General features: G+C 35.2%; 2 protein-coding genes and 1 pseudogene across 4 annotated transcripts; all 3 read right to left on the bottom strand.

Moving 5' to 3' along the window:
• Positions 1-2,347: 2,347 nt before the first annotated feature.
• Positions 2,348-4,852, bottom strand: LOC110653687 (uncharacterized; annotated as a pseudogene).
• Positions 4,853-7,292: 2,440 nt separating this feature from the next.
• LOC110653717 (probable L-cysteine desulfhydrase, chloroplastic) lies at positions 7,293-11,114 on the bottom strand. Its single transcript, XM_021809475.2, has 2 exons — positions 9,572-11,114; positions 7,293-7,603 (listed from the first exon to the last, which is right to left on the bottom strand). Exon 1 carries the CDS (start codon positions 11,058-11,060, stop codon positions 9,576-9,578), a length of 1,485 nt encoding a protein of 494 aa, XP_021665167.2. The 5' UTR covers positions 11,061-11,114; the 3' UTR covers positions 7,293-7,603; positions 9,572-9,575.
• A 1,054-nt stretch (positions 11,115-12,168) lies between these two features.
• Positions 12,169-16,089, bottom strand: LOC110653719 (uncharacterized). 3 transcript variants are annotated; one of them, XM_021809479.2, is made up of 3 exons: positions 15,922-16,089; positions 14,300-14,455; positions 12,169-12,647 (listed from the first exon to the last, which is right to left on the bottom strand). In XM_021809479.2, exons 2-3 carry the CDS (start codon positions 14,445-14,447, stop codon positions 12,505-12,507), a joined length of 291 nt encoding a protein of 96 aa, XP_021665171.1. In that variant the 5' UTR covers positions 14,448-14,455; positions 15,922-16,089; the 3' UTR covers positions 12,169-12,504. The 3 variants fall into 3 exon arrangements, with proteins under 3 accessions (XP_021665171.1, XP_058002908.1, XP_058002907.1); XM_058146925.1 differs by having other exon boundaries at positions 14,300-14,533; positions 15,922-16,078; XM_058146924.1 differs by having other exon boundaries at positions 14,300-15,811; positions 15,922-16,078.
• Positions 16,090-16,504: the final 415 nt, after the last annotated feature.

Below are 16,504 nucleotides of genomic sequence, written 5' to 3' on the forward strand. Positions count from 1 at the left end.
TCTTTCTATTTCTATCTTTTCCACCTCTCTCTCTCTCTCTCTCTCTCTCCCAGTCATCCAACTTCAATTTCTTCTTTATTTTCATACGTCAACAACTTAAAAAAAAAAAAACAAGAAACTCATTTCAATCCAATCAAAATGTCACAAATTGAATAACAAAAAGAGACAACCTAAAACTCTACCAATTGCAATTTCTTCTACTTCAGTTTCCTCTAATTCTATCTCTTTCTCACTACTAAGAAATCTGATAATAAAAGTAAAAGAATAAAAGAAGAATTATGTTTTTATTATGCTTGTTAGAAATTGAAAATTTTCTCTTTTACGAAATGAAAGAAACCAAAATTTTCTTTTTCTCAGTTATTACCTACTAGTTGTGCAAAATATGTCGCAAAACATGACAATTCAAATTCAGAAAATCATGGCTATATGTAGCTGTTCTAAGTTATGGAGCTATAACCACCTCCCGCCACCAAAGAAATTGGTGCTAGTGTTGATGACAGATCGACAAGATGAGTTATCGATGATGGCCATCATTGGATTGAACATTATTTGGGTTGAGGTAAATAGTTGGTCATTGTCTTCCTCAAAAAAACTACAGACTAAGTAAAGATAGATTCCTTTTTGTTATGGTCGCCAAATTTGGGAATAGGGAGAGGGAATGAAAGATAAGAGTATCGAGTTTGTAGGAAAGGAGAGCTTTGGGTTCGCAGTGAGGAGGAGGGCAATGAAAAAGTTAGGGGGCTGAGTAGTGCTGGGGTGCCAGATCCCCTAGCTTTATAAAAAAGAGAAAGGCAAAAGCCCTATTTAGGCCATTAAAGTTTGCCCTAATACTTATATAAATCCTTAAAAAATTTTAAGTTCTAAATAAACCTTCAAATCTTTAGAAAATTCAAATAACTCTTTCGAATTTTAAAATAAATCAAATAATTTTTTTTTATTATTTTGAAAATAAATAAACCTTTAAGTTTTAAAAATAGATCAAAAGAAACTAAACTATAACTTGTTTCCGATTCAAATCCAACCTAAGGTCGTGCAAAAAATGTTTTAGTACACAAGGTTCTCATTAGCTACTTTGAGCATATTTGATCTATAAGACTCCGATGAACATCTGCTACATCCTGAAGCAAATTGACAAATTGTTCTTTATCAAATGATTAAAAAAACTTATCTATAAAAACTGTGACAAAAATGATAAACCCATAAAAAACTTTTTGAGCTATTCAGCAAAAATAACTCAATTTGCTATAGAATGCAATACATATCTATTGATATGTTGCAAATCAGATGCGTGAGGTTATTGATAAGGACCCTATCCATAAGAAAATTATCGTACACGACCGTAGTTGAAATTATATTTGAGGTAAATTATAATTTAATTTTGATCTATATTTAGAAGTTACAAAGCTTATTTAATAAATTTTTAAAATTTAAAGGATGTATTTATCCATTAAGAACTTATTTGACTTATTATTAAAATTTAAAGGGCTTATTTAATTTTTTTTTAATTTGAAATATTTGTTCAAATTTCAGAAAAATTGAAGAGTTTATATGAATATTTACTCACATTTTAAAAGTCAACACAGATATTTTGTCAAAAAAATTACTCATAAATTTTTATAGATTAAAAAAAAATTATAAATAGATATAAATAAAGAATATTTAATTGACGAAATCAAATTTTTAAAAATGTAATAATGTAATTGTCAAACTAAGCACACAAAATAATAAATAATAATTTATCATAATTAATTAAAAATTAGCCTCTCAAGCATGATCATAACGACGTCGTATGGATGATTTATTTTCCTTCCTTTGGACCCGCGAGCCATAGGCTGTCCTAAATGTCAAGTGGCAACGCTTTAACTAGAGGATCCGTGAGCCCTTTTGGAACGATGTCATTGCTTTAGAGGCCTTGGTGACAAGACTTGAGCATCATTTCCTTGTTTAAAACCATGAGGAATGGTAACATGCTAAAAGATGCATATAATTGAAAGCCACTTTCACAGAAACACACAAGACCCTTTTCTTTTCAATAAGTTGCTTGAGGTTCAGGACTCTTATCTCAAATGGAGTCACTTTCTCTCAAGTGTGAACAACATGGAACACAAGCTTCTGCCTCTATTAAAATTTGATTAGCTGAATACTTAAATTGCTTCTACAGAATGCATCTCAGGAACTCTACCGACTCAAAAAAACATGCAGTGCAAGTGTATGTTTATATAGAAAAGAAGCAGTGCACTTAGGCTCAGCATCTAGGCCAGTTTGTTGACCAACATTGAAGAAGCAACAAGTTGTGTAGATATATGGCTCTATATGCACTTCATATCAGGATGAACGAATGAAAGCAACATCTAAAAATGCACATCAAGTAAAACTAGTTGTCCTGTGTGATTTCCAGTACTGCGGAAAGAGGTATTATGAAGTGCAATATGTGCAATAGCGAATACTTAACAGCGCCTAACACTTAACAAAAGCTCATCTAACATTGTACAAAAGCTCTTTGCAAATGGATTTATTGTGCCCAAGACCCTTGCATCTACTGCACTGAAGCTGACGTTTAACTACATCTTGTGGTACACATCTTTTTGCACTCGGTCGTCCAGGAGGACAGCGGGTTGGGGGAGGGGTTACAGTCACTGTAACCTCAGAAGAATCATTCTTAACAGGCCAGTCCATATTTGGTATAGGATTAACTGATTCTGAATAAGTTAATCTGCAGCTCTCAGTTGTGAAATATCTTGAACAAAATTCATATGGGCTCCTTCCAATACAACTAATGACTGCAACAGCATGGCAGCAAGGTAAACCAGTTAGCTGCCACCCTTTGCAACAACAATCCCATCTATCAATATCCACCAATTCCATTGATTCACCTCGAACCTCAAATGTGCTACCAGCTGACAGTAGCACTTGAAGGGAATGGGACTTTGAGCTCTCCTTTTCAAGTTTTTCCTCCATGGATTGGAGTTAACCTTGTCATCCATGAATCAGATTCTGCCCGCTGTGTATAAATCAACCCCATAATCCTACCCCGTATTGCTTCAACCATTTGTGTTATTGGTAACTCATGAGCATCTGATGCCCAACTGTAGAACATCTCTCCAAAGTTAGACAAAATATGGTTATATCTTGCACACTGAAAAACCGCATTTGCCCAATTTTGAGGCTCACTTTGTATGATCCAATTATAAGCATCTAGTGAAATGCTCTTGATGCTTTCAATGCACCTCTGGAACACTTCAGGCCTAGGTGCATAAGCAGCAGAGTACAAGTCCTCAACCATGAGTCACTTCAACAAATGAGAAAACTGCCCCTTCAAATCCTGAATAAATTGTTCAGTCGAGTACCGAAGGCAATAGGCATGGCGTGATACTTTAAATATATCAGCAATTGATTCCTTTAAACCTGTCTGCCACAAATGTTATGGGACAAGAGGTTGAGAGTGCAGTTTTCAGTTGTACCAAAAACCAATGCCAGTTATCATCAGTTTCTTTATCTACTCCAGCAAAAAGCCACAGGGGACAACCATCATCCCCATCTGCAGCTGTTGCAGCTAATAATGTTCCTTGATATTTTGTTTTCAAGGGTATGCTAACAAGGAAAAGGAGAGGCCTGCAACCTTGAAAAAAACCATACAATGAGGCATGGAATGAGACAAATAGACGCTGGAAACTTGAGTCTTCCTTAGTGGTGAAAGTAGCAAGACTGCCTGGATTAGTCTGTGTTATCTTCTCACAGAACAAGGGAAACTGATTATATGCCTCTTTATAAGAACCTTGAAGTTGCTCATTTGAAATTTCTTTTCCACGCCAGTCCTGAAAATAGTTTAGTTGGATCCCATGCTCTTGTTTGATGTCATTGACAATATCCTTTGGCTTTTAATTCGGAAAAACTTTCGACCTTTCCTTAATGATGCTAGCCACCCAGCTCCGAGTTGCATGATATCCTGTTGTTGCTACAGAACCTTCACATGTATGTGTTGGATTCATCTTCTTAACACAGATTAGCTGAGTGGTTGACAGCCTTGATGCATGAATTCTACAAGGACAATCTTCTGCTTTGCGCTTAACAGTCAGGCGGTGACTATCATTCTTCTTATACCAAAAGGCAAACTGATGTGCAATGGCATATTTACGCAATGATTCACGAAATTCGTTAACACTGCTGAATCTTTGGCCCACTCCAGTAATAGTATTTTGCCACTGCTGTGCACCTTTAGCATGTCTATCATCAATGGAATCAACAAGAGGAAGAATAGGTGAAATGTCAAGTGGTTGATCAATCTGTGTCTCATCAATATGAACATCAACATGATTGGTATCAACTACAACATCAAGAAGTCCAGTGAGTTGGATAGCTGATTGCATGGTACCATCCACAACCCCATCCACAACAGCCAGAGGTACAGGAGACAGTGCTTCTGAGAATGTTGTTCTGCTTGATAACCAAAATCAACGATATATTTTAGCTTAGAAACGGAGAAGACTACCAACTGGCAGGCAAGTTTGAGACATCAGGCAGAACAATGTCTTCCGGTATTACATAAATGTCAGTGGTGACAAAATCACCCTGAAACTTTAGCAACCATTTTAGGTCCTTATCATTGGAGATAGTAATGAGAGTCTTCCTATTGCCTGGGAGAAAGTACTTGAGAGACATGATATTGATGCTACTGTTAAACATTTCAGCCACTTCCATCTTGAAATCATTGAACTTCATTTGGTCATCAATGTCTATAGCATAGGCATCACCACCTCTACAGGGCAACGAACCATCCTTATCAGTCTCAAATTCGCCCCCCAACTGGCAAATTGCTATTAGTTTAGTCTCTGCCATGATCTGCCAAATCCAGTCCAAGCAATTTCGGTTTTTATAAATCAAACAAAGATCAAGATTTTTCTAATTGGCATGGACACGGTCATTCAAAACCCCACAACCACCTCATGGTCTCTTCTGGACAACACAATGCTAGTCACCCTTAAGCTACAGAAGTAGAAGTAGTTTTGTGATTAGTAATCTATATAAGACATAAAATTCTCTATGGAGTCATTTCATCAACAATAAAATAAAAATTTATCTTGGAGTGCAGGTAATTGTAAACTTAATTAGTAAGTTAAGTTACTGATTTTCAATAATGTCGAGTCAGGTCATGATGTAGACTTAGTAAATTTTTTGACTTCTGCTCCTACTTTAAGAAAATACGTATTGAAACATACAGCTACAGAATCAGGAAGCATTTGGATCCCCCCATAATTGGGATGGTTATGTTTTGTCTCGTAGAATGGGATTAATTATTAAAATAATATAATTTTAAAAACTATTTATTATAATAATATAAAATCTAAATTATTTATTAAAATAATATATTAAAATAGAAATCATCAGTTAAATAAGTGTTTTCATATTTAAAATATTAAATAAGAATATCCTTTACTTGAGTAAGATTCTCTCTTCTTCCCTTTTTCTTCTATTTTTTTTTTTTTATTACCTTTGTAGTTAACTTGTTTTTTACTTTTTATATATGTATATATCAACTTGATTTTCTATATTGGATTTTGACATAAAAGAAGGACAAATATTGTTTTAATATATGTTCAATTATATTTTATATTAATTACATTATATTTTAATATAATGAACATTATAAATATAATTTTTTAAGAGAAGCATTTAATTTATATTTTAATATGTGTTTAATTATAAATATATTATTTATATTATAATATATCTTCAATTTCATCTATTTACATCATGTAATTAGTTTTTTTTTTCTAATATAACTAAATTTACATGAACTGAATTTATTTAAAACTATTCCTTAATACATTTTTATGATTGTATCAATCCTAAAATATTTATAATATAAATAGAAATATATTTTTAAGGTGAGAACAAATCAAAGCAAGATGGGCTAATCTTTTTACTAGGTGAGGATTTTTCATTAATTTAAAGCGGAGCAAGAATTTCAGATAAGATTTTCATATTTTATAAAATAAGAGTTATAATATTATAAATTTAAAGTACAATTAAAATCAATAAAGATAAGAATTACACTCATAACAAGAATATAAATTAAAAAAGAGTTGCAGTACTCTTATTTTATTTCAAATTATTCCTTAATTGTGATTTTGAGAAATAATTCTAAAATAAATATTTATATATTTATTTATTACAATAAATAGATATAAAATTAATAAATATAACATAACAAAATCTAAAAAATACCTATATGCATTAATCATTCTTGCCATGAAAAATTAAATCTTGCTATGAAGAATTAAAGAAAATTTTTTTTAGAAGGGAGAGAAAGAGAAAAAATTTATATATATATATATTTGGTATGAATATGAATGCAAGGGAGGGCTTTAAATTTGCATTTGAAGGGAGGGCTTTAAATTTGCATTTGAAGGGATCAGTGAGCCATTGAGGCAGTTGAAGAGAATAAATTCTTTGCAATTTACACGTTCCAATGATTTGATGCATGCTTAAAAAATCGTTATTTGAAATGATATTTTCTTTAAGTAACATAAACATTTCCTGCACGCTAACACACACTGACAAGAGAAGTAGGAGAGCAATGAATTTGCGTTAAAAGTGTTATTTCAATTAGCGATTTTGTGCTTATGTTTTGAACCTTAAAAATGTATTTTAACTGGCATTTTCTTAAACAAAATAATTTTTGAAAATAGATTATTTTAATAATTAATCTTGTAGAATGTTGATTACAACTTGCATTTTTCTATTCTTTTTCAGTAGTTGTTAGAGAGGATTTCAACTTGGACAGATCAATGGACATGAGCTTAGGCAAGCTTTTTGGTATATCTTGTAGCCATTGGTGGTGGTTGCCTTGCCATTCCATTCCAAAAGAATGAAGCCAACTTCACACTGGCATATCAGTTATCAGAGCATATTCCATGAGAATCTTTTTGGACCTGACACTATCAAATCATATATTATTTTCTTAATGGACTCTTAATCATAAAGATCACAGCAAACAAAAAGGATAGCCAGCTTCAGGGACAAGGGGAATCATCCTACGAGAATGGCTACTTTATCTTTCTGAAACAGAACATCACAACCCTTTGTATTTATATTGGACTGTTTAGTGAACTTCTGCAGGCTACTACGTAAGCTCTAAAACAACAGATATGCATCAGGATTTTCAGTTTCATCCAAGTTAAATATAACTCAAAATTGGTGATCCACAGGGCACTAGTAATCAACAATACAACTTGACTTGACCTGGCATACAAAATTAAAATCCACAACTCAGCTACTACAGGCCCACAAAATTGGTCAATGGGACATACATGCAAATTCATTTTCATGAACGACTGTCCAGTCCAGTCTATATTAAGTCAGGCTTATTTACATGGTTGAAGAATTAAAGCATGCAAATGCTAAAATTGTCATCGAAACATTTACAAAAAGATCTCTTATGATAACAACTGACAAGTTCATAACATTGAAACAAATGCTGCAGCTGTGATGCATTCGTCCATGTTTTTGAGGAGGGAGGTTAGGGGTTCATGGTACCGAAACCATGACCACTGGCCAAGTATAATGGCTGTTATTCATTGGAATACTTCTAGTGTGCCTCTAACTACAAACAAACAGAAAAAGACAGGTTAAACAAGAAACTTATAAATTGGCAAATCAAATTTAGGCATTATCACATAGGTTTCATCACTACAAGAAAAACTCAAAACTTCAGATTGTAATTCACAAAGATGGTTGACTTGTTCCTTGCATGCACCAACTGGAACTGGAAACATGCCTAGGATGTTTTAGCGTAATCTTTACAATTTACGATTTCTCATATATGATAACAAATGGAAATCTTGCAACAAATTGATTGGTGCTATATTACCTTCTTTCACAGAACTCAAATGCATAGAAAAATATTGCCAACTAATGCTGCTGCACTCTAATAACAAATATTTTAATACCAAAGCAAGAAATTCTGCTCACCATAGTTAGACCTTAGGAGGGAATTTTTTTGTTCTCATTAGACCATTTATGTGGAATCCCATCAATAATCAACATGAGTGAGAATCGGGTTCCTAAAAAGAACTGGGAAAGGGATTAAAAGGTGATGCTGGCAGTAGTAATGAAGTAGGAGTGTTAAAAAAACACATTTATAATGCATTATTGAAGAAAGGAGTAGGCACGCATACAAGATGAATTGTAAGGAAAAAGGAGACGAAAAAAAATCTATCCAATTTTTAAAATTACAACAATATATAGTTTTCAAGCAAACAGCCTCTATGCCAGAAAAAAGGGGAAGGGAACATTAAGATAGATGACCCCTCGGACTCTAGGGATGCCCACTTTTTCTTAATGACTTAAAACAGTAATAATGGTAAACAGCAACAGAGTTGTTCTTTCTTTTCTTTTCATAAGAGAGGAGGAAGGGTTGTGAGGGGCAGTTCAATTGTATTATTGTGCTACCTACTAAGAAAATTTTGAAATCAATTTGCAATGCAATCCATTGGAAACCAGCCCAACTGTTTGAGGAAGTGAATTGACAATATGAAAATATTTATCACAAAGATTTATTACTTGACTGCAGATCTAACTTAGTAAGAACTACTCAATGCATGTTCCAAATTTCTTTTGAGGTGCTGCAGTTATATGCTAATACAGGCTTCCCTGCAATCTGGACTTCGGTTGTGGTAGTTCTGGGTGGCCTTGCTAGTGATTGGCTAGATATGCTGCATTTAAGTGTGGTAATGGGAACAGAAAAAAAGCACAACCAAAACTATCACCAGAAAAATTATTGGGCAACGCATTTGTTCTCAGCAGAAGCTTGAGTGAATGATAAAGTAAGACCAATAGTTGCCTTTAATTCCAGAGCTTAACATAAGGCAGAGTTCACTCACAAGGGGCAAGGAGGTCATTTGGGAATGTGACTAAAAATGGGAGATTTAAGATTAAGCTTAAATTATCTAGTATCATCATTAACATCAATACAAACACCATCTGCAAAGAAATTAGAAGAAAATCACTTAAATTTCAATAATCAGCAGAAACGTACAATATTTCAAGAAAAAGCTACTACGCTCACTTGTGGGTAAATGCTTTGCCTAGTTGTTACAGTCAAACCACATATTAACAAGGGGTCCATCAGACAACATAGGAAATGGAGACCGTTTTAAGCAACAATTTTAATTAATTATTTCATTACTAATTCTATAAGAGCATCTAGGGTGCCACCACTTGCTCTAATTATACTCTTGCCACAAAGTTCTAAAAGTTGGGCATTTTTCAAGAATAATATGCCATGACAGACAAATTGCATAAGAGACGCTCGGCATATTCATTATTCTGAATCATTTAGATTAAAGCACAAAAATTTGAATTAGTTCTAAATTCAATCTCCATTGACTAACCTTCCCCTATTTCAGAATTAAAATACACTATTTTGGAGAAAAGATCATACAAAAATAGATTACTGATTCAAGATTGCGCCTATTTTATAGAATGATGGAACAGTAACAGGCATGAAAAAGAATAACTGAATTCACGATAAAACAGCTTACAGACCATCATGATTGAAAGAAAGGCATACCTCTTCAATTAGGGAGACAGGCACAAGTAATGCCATCACTAACAATTTTGTTGACGGCATCCCTAAATTTGTAGTAATCCTCAACCTTGTTGTAGACTTGATGAGAAATCCGAGCATACCCAGTAATAGGATCAACCTCTCCATCCTTTGGAGCCCTAAAATATATTGGGACTTCAACTCCAAAATTATTTCTCAAATGAGTCCTCAACTTCAAAGCATCTGACTCACTCGAAATCCTCAAACAAGCAGGTAATCCAACCATGATCATGCTCCCACACATCTCTGGCGGGCACCCAAGATGAGTCCCCCATGCCTTAACTAACATCTCCCCCATTTCAACAACAGCCTCATGATTCCTCTTCTTGATTCCGTCAATCCCACCTGGAAATCTATTGATGAATTCCAAAACCGAAGGAACTACTAATTGAGCACTGTAGTCCCTAGTTCCAATCCAAGCACTCTCCAGTGCCAACCCATTACCATACTCATGGGAAACCACAGGGTGATGCAAATCATCATTGCCTTTATCGTTCGACTTTCTTGAATACAAAAACGCAACAGAAGGTGGACTAAAAAACCATTTATGCAAATTACTGGTATAGAAATCAGCCCCAATTTCTTTCATGTCAACATCAACACACCCAATCCCATGAGCTGCATCAACAAAAACCTGGTCTACACCTTCCTCTCTGCAAATCTTAACCAATTCTTTAACAGGAATCACCACGCTAGGCATGGAAGTGACATGATCAATCACAGCCAGCCTCACTTTCTTCCCATTCTCTTTTCCTTTCTCCAAAGCCTTCCGGAATTCGGTAATGATTTCCTCTTTCGATTTCACCGGAAACGGCAACTGAACTTCGATCACATGCCCACCAGCGCGCGTGACGTAAGCTTCAACGGACTTCTTCACAGCTCCGTAAGCATAATGAAGCATTACAGCAACATCGCCTTTGTTGTATCTACCTTCGGAAAAGGACCACGCAGATTTCTGCAAGACGATAGCGGCAGCGGTGGTGGCGTTGTCGACGAGGGAGACCTCGTCGACTTGGTCAGCATTAATTAAGGATTTGACGATGGATCGAGAGTGGAGGATACCAGGCTTGAGCTGGTTGTAGTAGAAGTGGTCAGGCTGGCGGAGGAACTGGGTCTGCCAGCGTTGCTGAGCGGAGATGACAGACTGAGGGCAGCTGCCGAAACTGCCGTTGTTGATGCGAGCGACGGATAAGTCATGGTGGGAGAATTCAGATTGGATTTGGGAGTGGGTGATAAAGGAGGTGGGAGACGGTGAAGAAAGTTTGGGCCTCTTGGTAATGGGTATGGTAGAGTGGCAGTGGTCGCCGTTGAGGGTATGGTTTTGGCGGTTGTGGGTGGCCATTGGAGTGGAAATCAGGGGTAGGAGAGGAGAGGATAGCTCATAGAGAAAGGCCGTGGTGGTGGACGAGGAGGAGGAGACAGATGATGAATTAAAATAATGCTTTGTTGACATACGTACACTTCCATTAACTCTGCATCATTCAATATGCTTCGACTGCCACTCGCGCCATCTTATTTTGTGATTAGTTTTATTATTATTATTATTATTATTATTATTACTATTTTTTTTTTATCGAACATTTGTTAATTAAATAATAAATTTATTTTTTATTATTTAATTTAGATTAATTTAATTATTATAAAACGGATATAGAAATAGCATCGTCAATCAATTAAAAGAAAATATCTTCTACTGTGGAAGGTGAGAAGGCAAAAACAATGGTGGAACTATACGATAATGACATTTTCTCTTCCTAGGATTTTAATATCATTTTTCTTTAATATATGTTTTGTAGTTTTCAATTGACGCTTTGAAATTGGTTCTTGTCTAGTGCATGAGGTACCACACACACAAACTGTGACTATAGATCATTTACCTTTTAATAATTTATTAGTTTTTGGTCACTTGTATCTACAACTTGTAATATTTTAAGATTATTCCTATTTCCTTATTGCTATGAAAGCAACTTTTTTTTTTTTTGGTAATTTAGATAATCAATAATTTTATTATCTGAAATTGCTTAATCTTAGCAACAAGTGGGACTTTGAAGGTGTTTCTCATAGCAGTAGCATCTAAATTATGATCTTTCCTCTAATTCAATGTTGATTCTCTATGTTTCTAAGCTTAAAAACTTCACCTACCCCATTGGCAATATGGCACCACTCAGTAATCTCACTACTTGGAACATAATTTTCACCATTCGAAACCCTAGGATATCTCTCACAACATCCTATGATCTTGAGGTTTTTGGTCCTTTACAAAGATATTGCACTGCTTCCATGCAAAGCCTGCTGAAGTTTAAGTACCCAGGAGAGGAAAAAAAAAGTTATCGTAGACAGGTAATTGTTTTATACTCTGCTTTGGTAGCTGATATGGTTATGAAAGCACAGCTGAAAAGATGTGCAGGACTTTGATATTCATATGGAAGGGAACCCTTTGGTAGGGGTATCTCATAGCTGTTAGGGTTATGAAAACTGAAAGCATTGGTGAACAATAGCTGTTCTCATAGGGTTTGGGATTCATTAAGTACTTGGTTTAGCTAATATGTGTGGATACTTGCTCCATCGTAGCGCCATATATTCTTATAAATTTAATTCTCACAATGAGCATTATTTGTTGATCAAAAGGATATCACGAGGCATAATGTTGCTACAGATTAATGATGGAAACCAACTTGGAAGATCCATGCTAAATATTCATGGCTATGCTAAATCAAAGACGACTAATCCTCAGACAAGACTAACTGTTCCACAAAGCCTTTTCAAGATGAACGTATCACTTTATACACAAGAATGTTCATCACAGGAAATATATAATAGGATGGATGTCTCTGCAAAAGACTGATAGATGGGCTCATCTAATGCACAATAGTTTCAACCTTAATAGTGATGTATCACTATTTTGTTTTGTCATAAGCAGCTATATTCTGGGGTTCACATTCAGGACTGAAAAGGCGGACCAGGAGAGCAGAGGTTGAACTCACAGAAATAGCTCCACAAGTAGCCCAGCGAAGGCTCCTAGGAACTGTAATTCTAGGACCTGCATGAGAATGCAACATGAATGTTACAGGTAATTTAACCAAAATATGAAATAAGAAATCACAGTACCATTGCTAACTACATGCCATAAATCAATAACAAACCATAACTAGGCAAAGGCAAAACAAAAATAGACTAAATAGTTGCTTCTGAGACGCATATTAAATACACTAGCATCTAGCCACATCGTATTAAATAATGAAAAGCAGAAAATAACTCATGCATGAAGCGTCACATAAAAAATTCTTGAGAACAGTTCATTGCAGTGCATTTCCTTCCATTTTTTCAATTTCTGAATGGAATGCTCCATTTTATGTTCTCTTCTGTTTTTCCCTTGAACTTTCATAGCTCCAAAATTTTGTTTTTCTCAGTAACAGGGAATCCTAAATAAATACTGTCTAAGCAACATAATCCTGATAAGACAGCCAAGAGGGTTAACAGACAGATGAAGCCAGAAATTGAACCTGGGTGATGCATAAGGAGGACTCTTACCTTTGCCAGCACGCAACTGCCAATCCTTAAAGGCCTGCAGCTCCTGCTCCAGACCATTTGGACAACAAGAACTCATTTATCTACATAGAGGCTGTGGTTGCAACACCATAAACTTGAGTCACTAGAACTCAATCATCAAATATTTCAATTTGGATCCTGCTTGCCAATCACTATCCCTATTCCCTACAGTTTCCTTCCCCATTCATTTCCTTTAATAAGTATATGATTCATCTTTGTATCGTCCATTACTTTAATGGAACAATCTTTCCATTATTACAGAGATGATCGCCTATAAGACCTAGCTAGAACCAACATTTCCTTGAGTTTTGTATGACTAACTCTGATGTTGATCACATTTAGATTCAGTGATGACTACGCATATACTTTTCTATAACTAAGTGCGACCTTCTCCATGAGATCCCATGCTTCGCAAGCGTCTATCAAAAGGATAGCCCAGGTAGTGCCTTAATTGGAAGATATCATAAGTGGGCATATCAATAATTAATAAAACAACACTTCCATAACCAAGATGTTGCATGTGCTCAATAAAAGCTAATTAAAATTGACAGATTCACTCATGAACAACCTCGCAAGCAATCAATTAAAATTTAGCAAATGTAAAGGTTAGTAGAAAATAAATTGAAAGGAAAATTTTACCGTACAGCCATACGACCGGCCATGTTATATCCATGTTATATGATAGTAAGTGTTGGGCACTGAAGGAGTCGTATGTGTCTAAGATAAGAGTTGTGAAGACGAGAATGTTAAGGTGGATGAGTGGCCATACTAGACTAGATAAAGTCCGTAATGAAAGTATTAGAGAAAAGGTAGGAGTGGTACCAGTTGAGGATAAGTTGAGAGAAGGGAGATTGAAGTGGTTTGATCATGTGAAGCGTAGACATACGGAGGCTCCAATTAGACAAGTAGAGCACATTAGGGCAAAGAATAGAAAGAAAAGAAGGGATAGACCTAAACTGACTTAGAGGAGAGTAATACAATATGACCTAGAAGCATTACACATTTTCGAGAATTTAACTCAAAATCGTTTAGAGTTAAGAAAGAGAATCCATATAACCGACCCCAAATTTTTTGGATAAAAGCTTAATTGAGTTAAGTTGAGTTAAAGGTTAGTAGAAATGTAATAGCGAAAGCAGAACATACCATAATGCAATCTACAGAGAATCCAGAATCCCAATGCCCCTCCAACGGAAAAAATTCCAGCTGTTTGCCTCATTAGCCTGGAGCAAGGTTTAGCATCTGACCTCATCAGCTCGCCATCTGAGAACCCAAAGAAGCGCCTCAACGCCATGTATGACTCTGTCAATTAAATTCAAAAGCTTCAAAACTTGAATTTGCCACAAGCATTGACCATGGTTCCATGTTTATGGCTCAATCCTACTAATATAAATGTTGAGAAAGGATTGAATTTACAATCCAACAGCCACCGAGATATGAAAGCTCTTAGAAACAATCAAATATATAAAAAAATTTGAATGCATATGTTTATGTTTCATACAATTAATCAAGTATAAGATGATTTATTTTAAACTACTATTTCTCAGTGTCATTTTGTCGAACAATTGAATAGCAACAAGTTGAAAAGCCACTACGAAACAGGCAGGGTAAAAAGCTACAAGCACTGACAAAGGTAAAGGATGCCACCTCGAAAAAAATGAGTAAATGAGAACATAAGATTCAGTGTGCAAGCTAAGAGCTTTGAGTTTCTAACTTGTTTATGGAAATGGAGAGTCCAGTGGTGGCAAGGATTAGAGTAATAGCTGTTGAAATTATGTTGTTTAAGGTTAGAGAGGGTACAATAACATTTAAATGGAGGATTATACGACTGTGGTGGTGGTGCTACGGCGATGGTGAGAGAAAGTAAGGAAGCACTGATTTTCTAAATGGGCTGGGAGGTTTTGGGTCTTTGATAAACAGTAAAACCCTTGAATTTCAGAGACCACTAGACTTTGGCCACAAATGGGCCAACCAATATCCCCAAAAGCGTCACCACCCCGGCAGCCCTGCTGCTCTGCCTCTCTGTTTGCCATGACAGAGACAGAGATGCTTACTGCTCTGTTTCTGAAGTGCTAGCTACTTCTATGCTATTGTATGTGTATGGGTAGGGGAGCATTCGATTGGTTCGATTTTCAATTAAACTGAACTAAATCGCTAAGTATGATTCTGTTAAGTTCAGTTTAAAACAAACCGAATTTACCAAAAATCGACATACTATACATACATAAAAATCAATTCAGAGAAGTGATGATTTCTTTCTTATATACAATTTAATATTTACAAGCATCATATTGACAGGATAATATGTTAGATAATTAAATCAAAAGAAAGCATGAAGCAGAGCATGTGTTCCACAGTTGTCCTTAATCAAGAAAGAAAAAAAGAAAAATGATCACAAGAAAGTGGAAAAAAAATATATCAGCAGAAATGCTAATGCTTCTCCAAAATCTACTCATTCATTTAATATAATTCCAGATATCACACTATCATCATACAGCAAAATCTGAAAAGTGTTTTATGAACTTCCCTCAACCCCTCAACTCCATTTAGACTCCACACTTGCTTTTGTTTGATTCAGTTCCCCATACTGCTCTGTACAAGTCACCAACTCAACATCTAAAAAGTGCAGGTAAATGCAGGGACAAAAACGAAAGAGGGCTGAAAACATATATACATGAATATATTTCAAGAAAACTTTCGTGAGAAACCAGTAAACCACAATAGCACAGAGTAGCAATGATAGTTGAATAAGTAAAAAAAGAAAGTACCTGAGATTAGCACTGTAGCAGATCAAGCAATCCACTAGCAGATGGCCAGAATAGAGGGGAGGAGAGATGGGCGACGGCAAGCGGCAGCAGGGAGAGGCGAGACTTTTGTGGGAAAGCAGTAGCCGTGACCAATCTCATTTGGGTTCAGCAACAGAATGGTAAATTACCCAATTAGTGGGGAAAATAGGAGATGGATGGACCTTCAGAGTGCTGAGATACTGGGCTGGGCATCTCAGATTAGGTGAACCCCTTCTCATAATTCGGTTGGTATTTTTTTTTTTTCATTAATGTCAGTTTAATCGAATGAATAAAAAATAAAATTTTTTAAAATCAATAATCAAATCAAATAAATCAATTAGCCGAGTCAAAATAATTAAATTGATTTAATTAGGTTTAAATTTAGTTTTTCGATTAGGAATGACAACAAGTCAAATTTTTTGTTGTACCTATTACAATCGAACTCTAACAGAATATGTTTAGATAGTACATAATTAAATTTATAATAGAATTAAATTTAAAATTTAAATGGGTTCGAGTTAGATATAGATTTTTGATGGGTTCGGATTGGATATAGATTTCTCAT

Source organism: Hevea brasiliensis, chromosome 5 (genome assembly GCF_030052815.1).
Source record: "Hevea brasiliensis isolate MT/VB/25A 57/8 chromosome 5, ASM3005281v1, whole genome shotgun sequence".
Taxonomy (NCBI): domain Eukaryota; kingdom Viridiplantae; phylum Streptophyta; class Magnoliopsida; order Malpighiales; family Euphorbiaceae; genus Hevea; species Hevea brasiliensis.